This window comes from Triturus cristatus, chromosome 2_1 (assembly GCF_964204655.1).
Source record: "Triturus cristatus chromosome 2_1, aTriCri1.1, whole genome shotgun sequence".
Classification (NCBI taxonomy): Eukaryota; Metazoa; Chordata; class Amphibia; order Caudata; family Salamandridae; genus Triturus; species Triturus cristatus.
This window is the reverse complement of record NC_140581.1, coordinates 418,532,514-418,550,883: the sequence shown is the minus strand read 5'-3', so window position 1 is coordinate 418,550,883 and position 18,370 is coordinate 418,532,514. Positions and strand designations below refer to the sequence as shown.

Sequence of the window (18,370 nt, the reverse complement as noted above, 5' to 3'; positions counted from 1 at the left end):
TAGAGTACCTAGAGCTTTTGACACCGGTGCCACTGCACCTGATACAATATTCAAATCAAGCCCCTTTTAACTGCAAGATAACTGCAATTGTGTCTGCCTGTATAGTAGTAAAATATAGCAATATTAGGTGGTCCGAGGAGATCATGACATATTTAGGGCCCGGTGCCACTGCACGTGCTGCACCATTCAAATCATGACCGTGTTGTCTGCAAGGTAACTGCACTTGTGACTGCCTGTTTAGTAGTAAAATATAGCAATATTTGGTGTCTAGTGGAGTTATGACATTTTTTGGCCCCGGTGCCACTGCACCTGCTGCACCATTTAAATCAAGCCCCTTTCAACTGCAAGGTAACTGCAATTGTGACTGCCTGTATAGTAGTAAAATAAAGCAATATTAGGTTTTTAGAGGAGTTCTGACAACTTTTGGGTCTGGTGCTACTGCACCTGCTGCACCATTGAAATCATGACTCTGCTGTCTGCAAGGTAACTGCACTTGTGGCTGCCTGTTTAGTAGTAAAATATAGCATAACTCTTGTATATTAACTTTATTTCTAACGTGCAATGTTTATTACAACATAAAGATTTTGATCATAATGACCAAATAGATTAAGTTGAACAAATCAATCCGATAATGCCTACAAAGTGCAAAGAAAGATACTGAGGAATGAATAGGAAATGCCACAAATGTTCTAAGGTTAAAGTATCTGCCTTACACAACTAAGTAATAAAAAGCAAACAGTCATGCAAACTGTATGAAGCTGTCTTCCTCTTCTGTGGGAAGATATCTTATCTGTACAGTGAATGGAGCTTAAACAGTATCAACAGCTTTAGAAGAAGTAAAAATGCATACAGCCAGGGGAAGTTAACAACAAAAAAGTTCCACCCAAAAGCGAATGAACATTAGTCATTTGGCTATGGTAACTGATAAGAGCCCCCGTTTAAGATATACTAAATACAAGAGATTTCACAAGCACAGCACAAACGCTGTGCAGGCAAAACCTAGAAAATAAATATCTGCCATTCTGGCATGCATGAACGGCAGTCCCCTGTCAGCTGAGGGTCTGCAAAGATCCATGACTCACATAGCAGACTGCGGTTGGTGGCCCAAAGTGTTGCTTGTATTTCCCCATCTGTCTCTTTTATGTGGACATCCAGGAGAGGTGTAGGAAAGTGGTGAGATGGCCATTCCATTGTCTCCTTTGAGTTACTGTAGACTTGGTAAGGCAGGAAAGACGGGAAGTAATTTCTATCCTGCTGTATTTCATTGTCTCTGTCTGACATTGTCCATTTTCGATCTAATGCACTTGCAAATACGTCTCTTACCTAGTGGCAGAACCAGAATTATTTGTTGGCAATGTGGGTTTGATGATGTCATGTGCACATCAGGGGACAATGCTGTGTTGCCATGACTCACACATTTTATCTACCAAGGCTTAGGGTAGTAAAAGCATAAAGGAATTTGAACAGAATGTGGCCTAATGGAATAAGAGTACCAGGGTAACAAACTAGCAGGAGTGGTGTTCCTTATCTTTAACTTTTCAACTGTTGTCCACAGCTGAGGGACATTTAGTTGCATTCCAAGCTCTCAATGTGATATTTACTTCAAGAATCCTGGCCCATTCAGTCTGCTTCACTTTGTCAGTATAGGTTGTTGCACTTTGCAAATATATTTGCAGATACAGATTCTTATATTCTTGAACTACTCCCTGGCACCAGTTGGGGGATTCCAAATATGTTTTCCTTAGCCCATGAATGGTGAGTCCGTAGGTACTCTGCCTTCCCTGGTGAAGCTGGAATCACCATCACTAACATGGTCCTACAAATATCTGACAGCAACAAAAGACAGACTTCCAGTGGATTGAAATCGTTCTTGACCCTCTGTAACAGGCAACAGTGCTCTGAAATGCTTCTCTTATGAGTTTCAGAGTTAGCCAAGTGATTTGTCCATCAGTGTTTTATATTGCCAAAACAGTAGTGTTGGCTGTGCGCTACCATATTACCACAGCAGTTGCCTCTGCTGACATCCCTTTACATAGGTAAGCACACATATGCGGTGGGCATACAGGCAACATGACTATAATACAATAACTAAACAAGAAAGTGCACAATATCTTTAACTGTGAAAAGTGACCCATGGCTATTTCTTTGTGCATAACCCTAGGAGGAATCTGTAGCAGCTGCTGCCTAGCTAAAAAAGGCAAGGTATTCTCTAACCACCTTGGATTGACTTTTCATGAAATGAAGCACCATTGGGTTGTTGTTCGATTGATCTTCATCCAGTGCTAACATCAATAGATCAAGAGCAGCAAGTGAAATATCTGTCCCTTGCTGTTTTCAGGAAATTGCGTCTACTGGAACTTCAACTTCGTATGTATTCCCCGCAGTCACACTGATTTCATTGGCAGTATGACAACTGAGATTCCTTCTAGTCTGAATGAGCCTCGTTGCTCCAGACTGTGCATTCTGTGTCCAGTTAATCTAAATAAGGCCACTACATAGAGAGTTTTTTTTTATTTTTATTTTTTATTAGCATTTCAAGTTTATACAACCAAATACAACCCACTACGTAGAGAGTTAGATCCTCTTGAGTGATATTCAGCTTTTGTTTGAATTAGATGAATTAACATAGATACATGCCTAAATTAAGATTACCTCTGTGATTTGAATAAGATTGATTACTAGTTCTATTCCACGTCTACAGTTCACCATTCAATTATTTTATAACCTAAAGAAATAATTTCAATGACCACTGTTGGAAGTTATCTGTGTGTTCCTAATGGTGCCATTCTGCATAGCTGGATAGACTCCTCAGCCATGCATTATAGCTGGTGGTAGAATGGCTGCTCCTCTGTTGCTCCTGGATAGATTTCTCAAGCACACACCATGGCTGGATATAGAATTGTTGCTTCTGCCACTCTGGAGTGGACCACTCAGAAAATATAATAATGTTATGTTATGTTTCTTTATAACGTGCATGGCTGCCCACGCATAGGGCTTTCCAGCACACCTAACAGAGAAAGAAAGAGAGCAAAAACAGCCAGGTCTTAAGCTGCTTCCTGAAATTGATGTAATTTGTTTTGTTCCAAAGCCTTACAAGCAATTTATTCCACAAACAAGGCCCAAGATAACAGAGGGAGCTACCTCCCTGCTTAACTAATTTAAACTGCAATACAGCCGTCAAGTTAAGCTCAGACGATCTCAAACATCTGGTGGGTCGATAGGAGAGAGAGTTGGGAATAGGAAGACCGGTCATATTCAGAGTTATACACAAAGCCTTAAATTGAATGCACTTCTCCTCAAGGAGCCAATGCAGTGTTCTCAGTTCATTGGAGGCATAATGAAATCTAGACAAATGGCATAGAAGCCTCGCAGTAGCATTTTGGATACATTTGCAATCTATTCTTAGCATACTTGGTAATACCAATTACAGGATATTACTGTAGTCTGTGGGAGAAGTGATTAGAGCCTGCACAATCGTTCTCTGAATTGTCTGAATTTGAGGTTACAACCTCGGTTTAATTAGCATTCAGTTTCAGAAAATTAAAATTCATCCATTACGCCACTGAAGTCATACAGTTCCTGAACTGAAGAGGACGCCTTTCTCAGTCGGGGACAGCGACAAAATTAGTTGCGTGGCATCTGCATATGACACCACATACAGACAACATGTTTCTACAATGTCCACTGGAGGGCAAGCATAGATGTTAAATAGAGTGGGATTTAGCCAGGGACCCCGAACTCCAGCTGATGATTCGTTGAGAAGAACAGTGGAAATATCACTTGGAAAGAGCGTCTGCCCAAGGAAGATGTAAACCAAGCTAGGGCCTTACCATGAACCCTACAGTCACTCAGGACTTGATTCACAAAGGGCCTCTGCACTTGTGGCGGAGGCCCTGCAGTCGTGGGGGAGGCCCCGCAGTTGTGGGGGAGTCTCGGCACTCAGGCAGAATATCCGCTATGCGAATTCTCAATGCGGAGTTTCCGCCTTGAGTGCGGAGACTCCCCCATGACTGCAGGGCCTCCGTGACTGAATCGGGCCCAGAGTCTTTTTATCAAAACCTTATGGGATACAGTGTCAGAAGCTGCACTTGGCTCCCACAGGATCAAATCAGCTTATCCTCCCTTACCCACAGTCTGATGCAGCTCCTCTATAACCCTGATCAGTGAGAGACGGCCGAAAACCAGTTTTGGATGGATGAAGTAGGTGATGTTCCTCCAGGTACTTTGTCAGTAAACTATTGCTAAATTTCTCCAAGACTTTGGTCAGAATCGGCAAAAGAGAAATAGGTTGACATTTTTCTGATAGCTTATGATCTAGAAAGGGTTTATTTAATAAAAGAATAACCATGGGTTGTTTCCAACTGTTCGGAAATTACCACAATGGAAAAAGATTGAATCAGCAAACTACGAGAAACGAAAGAAGAACATCTCCTGCCTTTTTTAATGTGTCTGGCTGCGCTTGGTCCAACAGGCGAGGCAGATTTTATATTGGAAAAAGGTTTGTAGGCATTCCATATTCATAGACTCAAAAGCAGCTAGAGGTACTCAAAAAAGACTCCTGCTCAGTTTGCATATCATGAACTGGAATAAAGCTAAGGCTATATCTACTGCTAGCATATTACACTTATAATTAGAGGTCTCAGCTGAAGGAGGCTTATCCGATACATTTAATAATGATTGCACAATAGCAAAAAAATACTGGGTAGAATTCGGACTACCTTCAGTTTTTCCATCATAATAATTAATGCTTACCTTATTAATCATCTTATGATAGTTTTTAATGACACACGTTCTAGAACTTTACATCTTAACTAGGCAATTATCAAACTGTGGGAAGTGGTTTCTTTTTGTACTCAACCACCGCTTCGAGGATAAGAATTTCAAGTACAGTGCTAATCCAGGAGTTGAATTTCATTGCAGAATCTTCTAAATTAGTATCTACCACCGGAGGATACTGTTTTAACAGATTGCAAAATGTACCTTCATCAAGTTTATTTCAGTGTCTGATAGCTTGTGGTCTGGAAATTGTTAGAGGTGATTACTGCCTCACCGACAGCGTTAGAGGGATCACATAATGATCTGTCCAAGCTAGTACAAAAGGGGTGACAGCATACAAAGAAGCTGGGAAAAAGAGCATCCAAAACATGACCTGCTGAGTGAGGGGATGCTTTAATTAACTGGATTAACTGAATAGCTTCTAGGTCTGTCTTTGACCAAATTTGAAGTATTGCCAACATTATCATAATCAAAACGTAAGTTTAGCTCTCCAATTAGATTAAAATTTGCAGACCTCATTGCAAACGGTGCAATCCACTCCACCACAGTTTCCAGAAGATTATTTTTCTAGCCCAGGGGGCCAGTAGAGAAGAGCTCCAGAAAAAGTAAAATGTTTGGTAAAGCCAATAGAGAACAAGCGCATTCACAGTCTGGAATGTTAATCTGCTTCAAGGTACACACATACATTTCTTTAAACAGTATAGCAATATTATCCCTCCACCACCCTTTTACCGACTCTATCCAATCTCTTAATAACGTATCTCTCAGGAAATGCAAGAGCAGCACGAGGATTAGCGCATTGATTAAGCCAGGTTTCTGTTAAGAAGCAGACACAAGGATTGTGGGCCACAAATAATATCAGCTCTATGGCTAACCAAGGAGCGACAATTAACACTGAACATATGCAGCTTCCCTGTATTTAAATCCCTTCGGCTAGAATCGTATTCATTAGGTATTCATTAGCAGGTCTGAACATAAAATCACACAAAAGAAGATGGGGTGTATAATGCCCACCTCATGGATTCTCCACTGCAGCTCCTCGTGGGTTCCTCAGGCATACATTAAAGTCTGTTGCGCAAGGCTCATTCTTCATTGTTCATGCAGTAATGCCTATGGGTTGTGTCTCTGCCATTCTTTGATGAACCATTCTGAGCATGTACTCAGTGCTTAATTTGAGCCAGTGGGGTCCAACAGCTCTCATTATTGGGTACCAGTACCTATTTTTCCTCATCAGATATTGACTGAGCAAACAAGAGGGAAAAGAACACATAAACAGGAAAAAAGGAGGAAGCGAGATAAAGCTGCAGCAGTGTCTGGTAGCCTTGGTATTCCGCATGCCCATTTTTAATAAAACCACCCGTGCAAAACTTTGGAAACCAGCATTCCTTCTTTTACAAATTAAGCACTGAAGATACTGCAGCTGGTGGTTTAAACTTCATTGTTAAGGGTTACTCCCTTTCACTCCTAGGTATGGATTCTTTAGAGCATATACATGTTTAGTTGCATAGTTAGTCATTCCTGTGGGATAGTCCCTGCTTCTGGTTGGACTCCTCAAAAGAAATACTGTGGGTGGTACTGTTAAAGAGTAATGTCGTACCCATCTGTAAATGTGCTACAGCGCTTCAGCACCTTGTCCTTGATATGAAGTGTCAGTATAATTAAAAAGTCCTTTTCTAACTGAATCAAAAGCTCTCTGACATACCATACCATCATCTGAGCCTTAATCTTGTTTAAGTCCATCCGATGGGCTCTCTGGGAATTAAAATCATTATCTTATATGACCATGTCAAGGGGACTCTCATCTTAGCACATGAAGTTAGAGAACATAAGGCCCAGTGTACAAAGTCTATTCTTGTTGCAGAGCCAGCAAATCACAAAATCACAAGGGGCCTGATTACGAATGCGGATGGACTTCTGTCACGCCGCCTTCATCCCGGGGATGGGGAACGCCCACCTATAAAGCGTCGGTCCCACATATGCAATTACGATGGGACCGCCACCACGGCAGTCGCATCTGCTATAATTAACAATTGCGGTGGGTGCTGCTAGCTGCAGCACCCTCCAAAATACTAAAAATGCACCTTTGACATTTCCCTGCACTATGTGGCAGGTCACATGGTGCAGGGAAATGTAGGGGGGCACCTATGGTATTAAGGGAGGCCTGCTACAAGCCCCCAAATCCGTTTCCGCCTGCCACTTCGTGGTGGGTTGACTGCCACAAAACGACCGGCAGAAAAGGGATATCATAATCCCAACAGTGGTGCCTAACAGGCACAGCCACAATACTGTGCAAAGCGGCTACTCCAACAGCGGTCGGAAAATTACCGCCTGTCAGACCGCCCGCCATGTGTCCACCCGCCGTAGTAATCTGGCAGACGGAAAACCGCAGTTTGATGGCGAAGGGCCCACCACCGACAAGCTGTCGGCGTAGGGCCTTCCGCCATCGTAATCAGGTCCATAGTTTGTGACCATAAGAAGGCTTTCTATAAAGTGCAAAAACCTTTTTACAAGTTGGAAACGTTTTTCAGACTAGTCAAAGGGATTCTGTGACCCTTCCTGAATTGCAAATAAGAGGTGGCGGGAACAGGGTGCCTCCCTCTTACTTATGAATCACAGAAATATGAATAATATGAATAAATGGTTCACAGACAACTTGTAATGTGCCTAATTTAAAAAAAATTAGGAAGATCGTTTTGAGATCCCTGGCAAATGGACAATTTGTGTTGAAACCTTTCAGTATATAAGTTGTATCGTAAATTTTATAACCATTAGTAAAGTTGTCTTTGTAAAAATTGTACATCCTGGTTTGCCTCTGTGAGTTAGTGCATTGGACCCTTCATGCTTTACACAGTGGGCCCCATATGTGTTCCCTTTTTTTGTTCAAAGGGAACGTCATTCTTTGAGCTAGCAATATGTTCCCAGTATTGGTTTCACATTAGACACCATATTTAATTGCCAGCAGGAGTCCCGCTTCCTCACCATCCTAAAAGAATGAAAATGTCACAACTTCGCTCCTAATGAGGCATGTAATCACTGTATCATTTAAGCAGAAAATGGGACAAAGGGCAGACAGTTTACAGTGGCAGCTGGTACCAAGGGAAAGCTGTCACCAAACAGGTCATTCCTCGATTGTAATTGTGTTATACACTGTATAATATAGGAGTGTCTAGTCAGCAATCACACTGCCAAGTATCCATCCAGCCAATCATTCATATAGTTTGTGTTTTATGTAGGTCACACTAGACCAGAGGTCTTCAAACTGTGGTGCGCACTCCACCTTGTGAACTTTGACTGCCAAGAAAAAGTATAATGACTCTCCTTATAAGAACATGAGAGTGGACATGAAAACAAGCTCCTCTCCTTGTAGAATTAAAAACTAAAAGACGGTTAATCCTCACAATAATGGCGATACGTTTATCAGCATGATTATGTGGGTTATGGTTGTTTTGGATATCTTTTGACCAGCAGTAGTGGTTGTGTTTGGGGAAAACGTCAATGCAAGAGTTGAACAGTGTCCTGGAGCAGTGGAGCACTGAGGGGTCTCACAGGTAGTGTTGTCACCTTTCCAACAGAAAAATACCATGCATATGTTCACATTTTAAGATTCTGCCAAGGCCTGAGTATGATATAGAAATAGAATTTTATATAAAATTGCTGATTTTCATTTTTCACATTACCTTTCTATTTTTATTTATTTTAATAATCAGTCAGGGTTCATTACGGCAGCTCTAGGTGCATATATTATAGTGCTTTTGTCTTATATTTACAGTTTCAAGTATTTACTGCGAAGGGAAAAAAATATCAGCTTTCGGAGATTTTTCTAGTTTTTGCACTGACTGGGACATTAGAAAGCTAGTCATGTCAGTATAAAACCTACCAGGTGGCAACCAGGGCCGGACTTGTTACCAAAACCGGCTCTGGCAAGGTGCTCTTCCGCCCACCCCCCCCCCCCCCCCCCCCCCGTTTCGGGGTGCCGCCTAGCTCTTTGCCAGGGCAGGTTTTCGGTCGATTTTGTTACATGGCCGATTTTGCGGCTATGCTGCAAAAACGGCCCTGTAACAAAAACGGCCCCCAGGGGCCCAAAACCAGCCCCCATCAGTGCGGCGCACCGGGGGATTGCCCGGTGCCCGCTACGGCCAGTCCGGCCCTGGTGGCAACCCTACCCACAGGGAAGGAGAATAATGGATCCCAGAGGAGCAAACAGAGAGGGAAGGGAGCACTGCTGGAGTCTCAATTGCTAGCACACTACATGAAACTTTAAAAAGCGAGCTCTGTTGAAACCAGTGCCGATAGGATGCTAACACAATCTGGAAGTAGAGTGCTTGGAGGGATTGAGGAGTGCATTAGCCAGAAACAAGGTAGAGTTCCAAAAACTTGAAGGAATGGGGTTCTGCAGGAACACAGACTGAAGGAGCGTGGGGCAAAGAGAGATGCAGTAGTGGGGGGGAGGGGTAAGTGCTGTGGGTTACACTAGCATACTTCTCAACTTTTTGAGTGCCCATGTCTGGTGAGATGGAGAAGGTTTGTAGGGTGATCCCATTTAAATCAATGGTGATAAAACATTTTTTGATTGAGGAAGTTTTTTAGGGTGGGTGATCTCATTCAGTTAAAAAGAAGACAGTTTGCTTGCTTGAAGGGCGAAAATGAGCCCTTACCAGGTGACACTCTCGAAATGGGGGTGATTTGAGCAGTATGTCATGAACATTGCCAAGAGGAAAGGAGGAAAAGCTGCAAGAATTAGTGTGGGTGTGGGTAGGCAGGAGACTGTGCTGGCCTGGCTGAAACAATGCAGGAGTTAACGGCGAGAAGGACTGCAGAAACCTGGATTAAGGTGAAAAGAGGAAAGGTCATCTTCTTTACCCCTCATACCATGTACAATCTCCACTGTGTAATACAGTTGAATAAGCTGCCTATCTGTATTCCTTCTGCGCTCCTGAAAATCTCCTTACCCATGTCAGCTTGAGGGTGGGCCCTATGGACAAGCATTTTGCTCACGGGGACTTGAGTATGAAGACCACTAGGCATGACCTATGTGGACAACAAAGCTCTTTACATAACAGTTCAATATCAATCATGAGAATACAAGATGCAAGATTGCAAGACAGCAACTCACAAGCTAAACAGTAAGTAGAAACCTATATTGATTGCAAGAAGAGGCAGGGTATCCTGGTGCTGAGCAGGTTGTGTGCCCAGGCATGCCTGTGGTAGGTTGGTTAATTGAAAAGCCAGGTCTTCATCTTCTTGCGGAAAGCAGTTTATAATAGACAAATGTGTACTTATAGTAACTCGCAACCTTGCATTGATTAAACTTGTGGTAGAGCTGGTCCAAACAAAACCTTAATAATGTGCAAGTTAAAAGTGATAACAAACACATCTTCTTTTTTTTGGGAAGATTTTTTGTTACAGAAATGGGAAAGTGATGTTGGAACGCCAAAGTTTCCGCTGACTTGTGAAAACTCCATCATTAATCCATCGTTGTAATCCAGATGTTTGTTACTAAGAACATTTTCATAGAGATCAGGCCAAAGGAAGTTAGCAGAGAAAAGCCTGTACATAACAATTCCCCATCCACAATAGAGAATGCTATGGTGGTAAGGGAGGAACTTGTGGATTAGGCAAATGAAAGCTTTCAGTTTCTGCAGACATTTCTGTAAAACACATTGCTAAATGGTAAAACCAACAAATATCGGCGATGCTGAGCTATTGTGTCAGTCAAGTTACTCCAGGAACTCCATCTTTGAGCTGTTTATGGTATCTGGAGACTTTAAGGCTTCAGGAGCTCAAAGACAGGTTTCCAAGATATAATGCTGATCGAGGTTGCATATGAAATGCTTAAAATCTTCGGGTTACTCTAGGAACTCCATCTTTGAGCTGTTTATGGTATCTGGAGACTTTAAGGCTTCAGGAGCTCAAATGCAGGTTTCCAAGATATAATGCTGATCGAGGTTGCATATGAAATGCTTAAAATCTTCGGGCCCGATTCACAAAAGTAATTTGAGACAAAATCCTAACTTTATGACTTTCGGTATTCACAAAAGGCATTTAGTAGTAGAAAAGTTAGGATTCCTCACTTTACTACTACTAAACTGAGACAAAATCGTAACTTTACGACTTTTGGTATTCACAAAAGGCACTTAGTAGTAGTAAAGTTAGGATTCCTACTTTTGTGAATACCGAAAGTCGTAAAGTTACGATTTTGTCTCAGATTACTTTTGTGAATCGAGCCCTTTATGCTGATAGTGAAAAGAGAGGCAGAGTATGAAGAATGATTGAGCAGAGGTATGTAGTTATGAATTTAAATTTCAATTTTCCTTTATATTCATGGTTGAGCTGTCCGTGAATAAAAAGCAGATTGTCCAGCATGACATAGACATAGTAATAGCAGTCCACAAGCAATAAAGTACAGAAGCACAAACTCACAACATAACCCAAATCTTAATGTGCCTTCAAGAAGGGCTGTCTGAAAGTGGAGTCAAAGCACAAATATGCATGAATTATATTAGGAATGCTTTTACATTGCATTTTTTGTTGACCTGATACATTACATCACATGGCATTTAAAATGAAACAAAACTGCATCTCATAAATTTGTGTTGAGATACCACAACAGTTACAGTAGTCCGATCTGTCGCAGGAAGCATACCATTGTGCTCAGTCCTTGCACAATAGCCGGCTACGCATTTATTTGCAGTATTTGTGCATGGTGGTCGTTTGCCATTCATACTCACTTGTGAGAATAACATTAACAACACGCTGCAAAGCAACAGAAAATCCCAACAATCACACAAACTCCCTTGGGGCCATATTTATGATGCAACGTGGTGCAAGAGTGATGCAAACCTTATGTCAGATTTTGAAACCACACAAAGCCACTTTGCGAGGCTTTTGAGTGGCACCAAAAATCTGAAATAACGCAACACAGTGCAAATCTCTGCATTGCATTACTCTGCCCTGGGTGGGTGTTCCATGGGTGTTGCGTGGGTGTTTCCATGCAACTACTATGGTTTTTGATGCATTCCCAGATTTACAGAACCGTGTAAACCTGGGTTTGTCCCAATGAAGATATGCCTCCCTAGGAGAGGCATAACGGAGTGAAAAATCTTTATTGCTCCTCGTTATTTACTCATAGAAAATGCCTCTCAGGACTGTTTTTGTACATGAAGATTTCCCTACCTTCACCAGAACAATCCTGCATGCAATAGAGGCACCCTTGCACCATGGTACAAGGGTGCCTGCGTTGGCGTTAGGCAGCCCATTGTGCGCCAGCTCAGGGGGAAAAGTCAGGAATGTGCCGTATGCCTTAAATGCGATACATTCTCGTCCTTTCCAGTGACGCAGTATAGCGCAGCAAGGTGACTTACTGAGCTGCTCTGTGCCACTATTACATTTCATGCCCCTTGGTGTCTGTTGCAAGCATGTTCTGGAGCTGAAACACTTGTATTGGGAGGACGATTTTGAGGAACCACATACATGCCTAGCTGTCTATATCCAAATAGAAGCCTTGTCAGCTGTAAACATGCACATGAGTGCCTTTTGTGTCAAAGTTTTGTGACATCTGATTAAATGTGCTGTTTACCCAAATGTTTACTTTTTCTTTCCCTCTTTGTCTTGCCTGTGCCTCTATTCATCTCAGTGTTCTGCCCAATGTGGTCTTGGACAACAAATGCGTACTGTGCAGTGCCTCTCGTATACCGGTCAGGGATCCAATGACTGTCCAGAAGCTACACGTCCTCAGTCAATGCAACAGTGCGAAAGTAAATGTGACAGCACTCCCATCTCCAACACGGAAGGTAAACTGTGACTATTCTGTCTGACACTATTATTTGCCTCAAAAATCGCTATACTTCTGTTCATATTGTAAATAACTTTGATTATGGTTTATTTAGGGCATTTAGTTCCCAAAAAATAAGCTAATCCCTCCTTTTACAAGCTCTTTAAAAAAATCTACATACCTTACTAATCTGATGGCAGTTGATTTTGTGACATATGTTTTTCAGTATATCAGCTACAGGAGGCATTGTGTTCAGGCACACTTCCTACTTTTACTGTTTTGACCCCAAAAACCTTACCTTGTCTTTTCCAGCATTCTCTAAATTGGATTGTACTTCCTTTAGTTCACTCCGAACCTTGCAAAGAAAATATGGCATGCCACAATGGCTACAGTGGTGGGAGAAAGAAAATAAGAGCGGATGCAGAGATCAGGGGAAAGGAGAGTGGCATGTATGACATAGTGTTGTGTTATTTTTTGATGGACAAAACTCCATGTCATATGAACTATTATACAATTTTTTTAAAAAAAATCTTTGTTAAGACCTTTATTCTTTGCATCTGGTAGTACAGTCATACTTCTGACATGCTTTCATACTGTCAGCTCAGCTTTGTGCTCTCCTCTTTCACTGCAGCAAAGCTGTCCCCATGTCAAATTTTGAGCATAAATAATGTTATTAGCACAATTAGACTCAACAGGATTCTGGAGCAGAGTCAAGACTTGTTTGCATGTGGCTGGGTCCAAACTGAGGTGGCATGGTGTGCAAAATAACAATGGGATGGGGTGTGGCCCCAGTAATTACCAGTGGCTAAGATTGATTCAAGCATTCCATCCATCCCTTTTTTGTATACTTCAGTAAAAAAACACAGCTTGTCGTAACTTCATCAGTTAAGGAGATTCTCTGTATAACCAACATGTAGTGTGCCATCAAGTGCAGTGGAAAATTGTCCCAGGATGTAAGGGAAGTAACAGCCAATCAGCATGAAATACCCTCACATGGAATTTGTTTAATTATCCAGTTTTGGGTATCCTTCATAAATTCACATGCCTGAGACATTCCCCATCTTCGAGATGGGAGTCCCACGGTAAAATATTCAAGCAATGTTTTAAAAGCTTCATAGGCTATAATGGCTTTAAGTCATGTCAATAGTAGTCTATCTATGTCCTTTTTAAAAAAGGACCTAATGTTGGAACCCAAGCAATCAGCTGCCAGCATCCTCTAGAACACTCTCAGAAGAGGCAGGTTCTCTCAGATTTTCACCACACGTTGTGTAGAAGGGAGTCTCCCTGAGTGCTACTTGGTTTTTCTTTAACTTTCACAAATCTTGGCATCATGTCTGACAAGAAAGGCCTTTTCTGCCCACGTAAGACTAGTAGCAAGAAGAGAGTCCATGTGGATGATCCACATAAGGAGTGTATTTACTGCCTTTACCAAAGGCATGAAGTGAGAGAATGCAAAATCTGCCGCACCTTTTTAACTACAACCTTCAAGGACAGAGAGGGAAGGTCGTTACTGTGACTTCAGACCACTAAACACCAGTCGCCTTCAGAGGAGCAAGAGAGTGAGAGATCCTGCACATCTCATAAGAGGGCCAGATCTAAAGACAGTTCCTCAGGTTAAGGTAGGAAACATCATAAGCCTTCCCAGGACACCAGGGCTTCAAAAAAAGACAAGGGAGCTAAACACTCCTCGGAGCCGGTGTTGTCTGTACCTTCTACGCCTTCTGGAACGGAAGGAGATCGCCCAAGAGCCTCCTCTTCAGATCCTGTGGGGTGGAAATCTCTTAGAAAATCATCATCAATGCTTCCTCACTCATCAATTGAAATGAGTGTTACATCGACGACTCCGTCTTTGACGGCAACAGTGACGATGCCGGCAATCTAGGCTCCAATACTGTCTACAAGAGTCTCCAGTAGGCCATCGATGACGAGGACTCAATCGTCGTCGAAGACTGGCGACGCTCCCTCGTCGGCTAAGATACCTTCGGCAAAGATCCCGTCAACGACCGACTCGTCGACGAGTGTCCCGTCGACAACGACTGCTCTTCTGTTGACGACGACAGCGTCGATGACACCATCGTTGACGATGGAATTTTCTTTTCCTGTTATAGCTGCACCGTCGACACCACCGTCGATGAGGGATACTCATGTTGCCAGAGTGAACAAGACTTTCCTACGACCAACCATGCTGTAATTCAGTAAGGTTTCGCCTTTACTCCCGTCGCATCTGCTGGAGGGCTATGTGGAAGATGATGCTGATGGTCTTTATGGTGTGGCTGCTGAGTTCCACGTAAAATATCAGTATGATGAGGACTACCATGACGAATCGCAATAATATCAGCAGGGATATATGGCTCCACATCACCGTTACCATTCATATGGTTTTCAGCCTGAGCCACGCCCCAGGGACATGGCCCATCTGCCACCATCACTGATACAGGATCTGCAGGCTATGTTGGTGGATTACCGGCAGCAGTTCCCGCCGTAACAGGATCAGCCATACAGGTCGGTACTTCAATCAGATCCTCCAGGTACGCCAGCTGCTCAACTGCCAATCACACCTGTAAATATTCCTTACCCCGGGCCAACTGACCCTGTAGCACCGGATGCCTCCTCTTTGGATGAGGATAGAGAGGAAGGTGAGCTGCCGGATCCAATCTCTGCTCCTGATCCTTGGGACGATTATGTTATACCAGCTCCCTCCCCTCATCTGCATCTCCCATTAGATTCTCCTCCGGAGGGCATTGGAGGATTTCATAATTTAATTCAGAGGGCAGCCAACAGGTTTCATCTGCCTATTACAGTCAAGCAGACCGAATGTTTTTAATATGATTTCAAGGAGGACACCAGGAAATTGGTACGCTCCATACCAATTATAGATTACATATGGCAGGAAGGTATCAAAATTATGAAGACACCAGCATCCATACCACCGGTGCTACCCTGTATTGAGAAGAAGTATAGGGCACCAGAGGACTCTCCATCTTGCTTCATTGGGCACCCCAAGCCGGACTCGGCCATTTCTCAAGCGGCACAAAGACATTCCAAAAACCCTGCTACCCCTATTACCACTCGTTTTGATAAAGAAGGGCATAGGATGGACATTTTAGGGAAAGGTTTCTCTTCTATGGCAGCAGTTACAATTAGGGCAGCAAATGCGTTAGCCATTATCAGCCGCTACGACCGCCAGATGTGGTCGTACATGGCAGGTTTAATAGACCTTATACCTGACGACAAGAGACAAGAGGCACAGAAGATACTTGTTGAAGGGGAGCGTGCAGCTTCGGAAACCATTGACTGCGCCCTTGATGTAGCCAATACTGGCTTTAAACATCTGTCGGTAACTGCTGTGCTCAGGTGGCAAGGATGGCTGAAAGCAATCACCTGAGGTGCAGACAAAAGTCTTGGATATGGCTTTCGATGGTGAGCTCCAATTCAGAAAGCACATTGATGAGACATTATTGGCGAATAAGAATGACAGGGACACCGCGAAGTCGTTGGGCACATTGAAATACAGAAAGGTGCCTTTCAGAGGGGCTAGAGGACAAGGCTTTGCCCCTTACAAGGGAGGTTACGAGAGGACTCAACAGTATCGGCCATACCAATCACAATACCAGCAGTCCTACAATCCTGGTTTCTCTCTCCAGGAAGGCCGCAACAAATGCTTAAACAAGGTTGTGACTCAAACAGGAATCAATGATCATGCCAGGGTACCAGCTTCCCTCCCCTCCTAACATGTGGCTGTGAAGATTTCCAGCTATGTCCGCAGTGGCGTGAAATAACAACAGATCTCTGGGTGCTGGACCTTTTTTTTTATTTTATTTTTTTTACGGATTTTTATATAGCGCAAACTTGACCCGAAGGTATCGAGTATGAGAGCGCTTTACATGGCACCAGTTGCGCTACATAAGGACACATTTATTTTTGTTAGGCACGGGGAGAATAAATGATTTGCCCAGAATCACAGGATGTTCAGCATCATTGCCGAGACTCGAACCTGGTTCCCCAGATTCGAGGTCGACTGCCCTAGCCGTTAGGCCAACTCCACTCCCCAAACCTTGTCACCTTTGGACACACTCTAGAATTCACTCAGCACCCACCGACTACTCCACCCAAGGGTGCCCCCCCATCATCTTCACTTACTATGCAAAGAGACTTTGGTTGTGCTCGCCTAGTGAGCAATAGAGGAAGTTCCAATGTTGCAAAAGGGAAAAGGTTTTTATTTTCGTTTTTCCTAATAAAAAAGAAGTCAGGAGAGTGGAGACCGCTATTGGACCTGTGAAATCTCAACAAGTTTCTCAAAAAACATACATTCAGTATGGTAACACTTTCCGATATCCTACGCCGTTTAAATGAGGGAGACTTCATGACCGTGCCCGATATTGAAGACGCATATTTTCATATCCCCATCCATCCGAAACATCGGAAATTCTTAAGATTCACAGTGGCTGGTACTCACTACCAATATAAAGTACTTCCGTTTGGTCTCAAATCGGCACCAAGGATCTTTACCAAGTGCCTGGTGCTCATAGCAGCAGCCCTGCGATCTCAGGGGCTACAAGTATTCCCATATCTTGACGACTGGCTGCTCAAAGCACCAACAGCACAAAAGGCCAGTCAAGCTACAAGCACCTGACTTCAAATGTTTAGAACTCTGTGACTTACTGTAAACAAAGAGAAATCTTTGTTCCATCCAAGTTAAGTCATATCTTTTCTGGAAGTGACCATAGATACCATCCAATGCAAAGCTTTTCTATCTCACGAAAGACAGATAAGCTTGCAAAGACTGGCGAAGAGCATATCAAGAAAAAAGTCAGTTTCTGTGCGAACGTCCAAGTCGCTCCTAGGGATGTGTTCTTGAACAATAGATCTGATGCCACTAGCCAGACTGAGAATGAGGCCTCTTCAAGAAGAGCTACAAAAGCAATGGCAACAAGCTTCGGGATCCTTCAAGGATGTTACAGAGATCACAACACAAATGGTAGATGCACTGCAATGGTGGTTTCATGCACCAAATCTTGTAAAGGGCCTTACTTTTCTCTAGACTGTCCCAGACTTCATGCTTACAACTGATGCCTCCAGGGGCATCTGGGGAGGCCACCTGCAAGAGTTACGGATTCAGGCCAAATGTTCATCTGCGCAGAAACTTCAGCACATCAACAGGCTAGAGCTCAAAGCCATTTTCCTAGCACCTCGGGCTTCCTTACCAAGGATAGCAGGCTCCTCCATGCTGGTTCGCACAGACAATACGACCAGCATGTACTACGTCAACAAACAAGGGGGAACCAAATACATTACGCTATCTCAGGAAGAGCAGGAGCTATGGCATTGGACGACACAACATGGGATCTCACTCAAGGCTGAGCATGTCAGAGGTCTGAACAATACTCTGGCGGTTACTCTAAGCAGAAGGCAGTCCAGTTGTCATGAATGGGAGCTGGAGCAGTCACAGCTCGACAAGGAGTTTCGAATGTGGGGAAAACCAGCGTTAGACCTTTTGCAATGACGGAGAACACCAAATGCCAGTATTATGGCAGCAGATTCCCTCTACGAGGGGGATGCCCTTTTAATGTGATGGTCCGGGATATATGCTTACGCTTTTCTCCCATCCTGTAAATCCCCAGGGTATTGACCAAGATGAATACGGAAGGCGGTTTGGCCCTGATAGCTCCATGATGGCCCAGGCAGTACTGGTTATCGGAGCTTCTCTTGCTTTCGGAGTCGTGGCCCATACACCTACAGCCATCCCCATCTTTGCTGACCAGAGAGACGGGCCAAGTGTACCATCCAGATCCACAATCTCTTCATTTGCACGCATGGCTCCTA

The 18,370-nt window shown here is 43.3% G+C and overlaps 1 protein-coding gene across 1 annotated transcript in view; it reads left to right on the top strand.

Annotated features, from left to right (window-relative positions):
* Positions 1 to 18,370, top strand: part of ADAMTS6 (ADAM metallopeptidase with thrombospondin type 1 motif 6) — a 1,840,341-nt gene that overhangs the window by 1,806,283 nt on the left and 15,688 nt on the right. Inside the window, exon 24 of the mRNA XM_085631708.1 lies at positions 12,410 to 12,566. Within this exon, the coding sequence (XP_085487834.1) occupies positions 12,410 to 12,566 (157 nt within the window). The remainder of the gene's footprint in view (positions 1 to 12,409; positions 12,567 to 18,370) is intronic.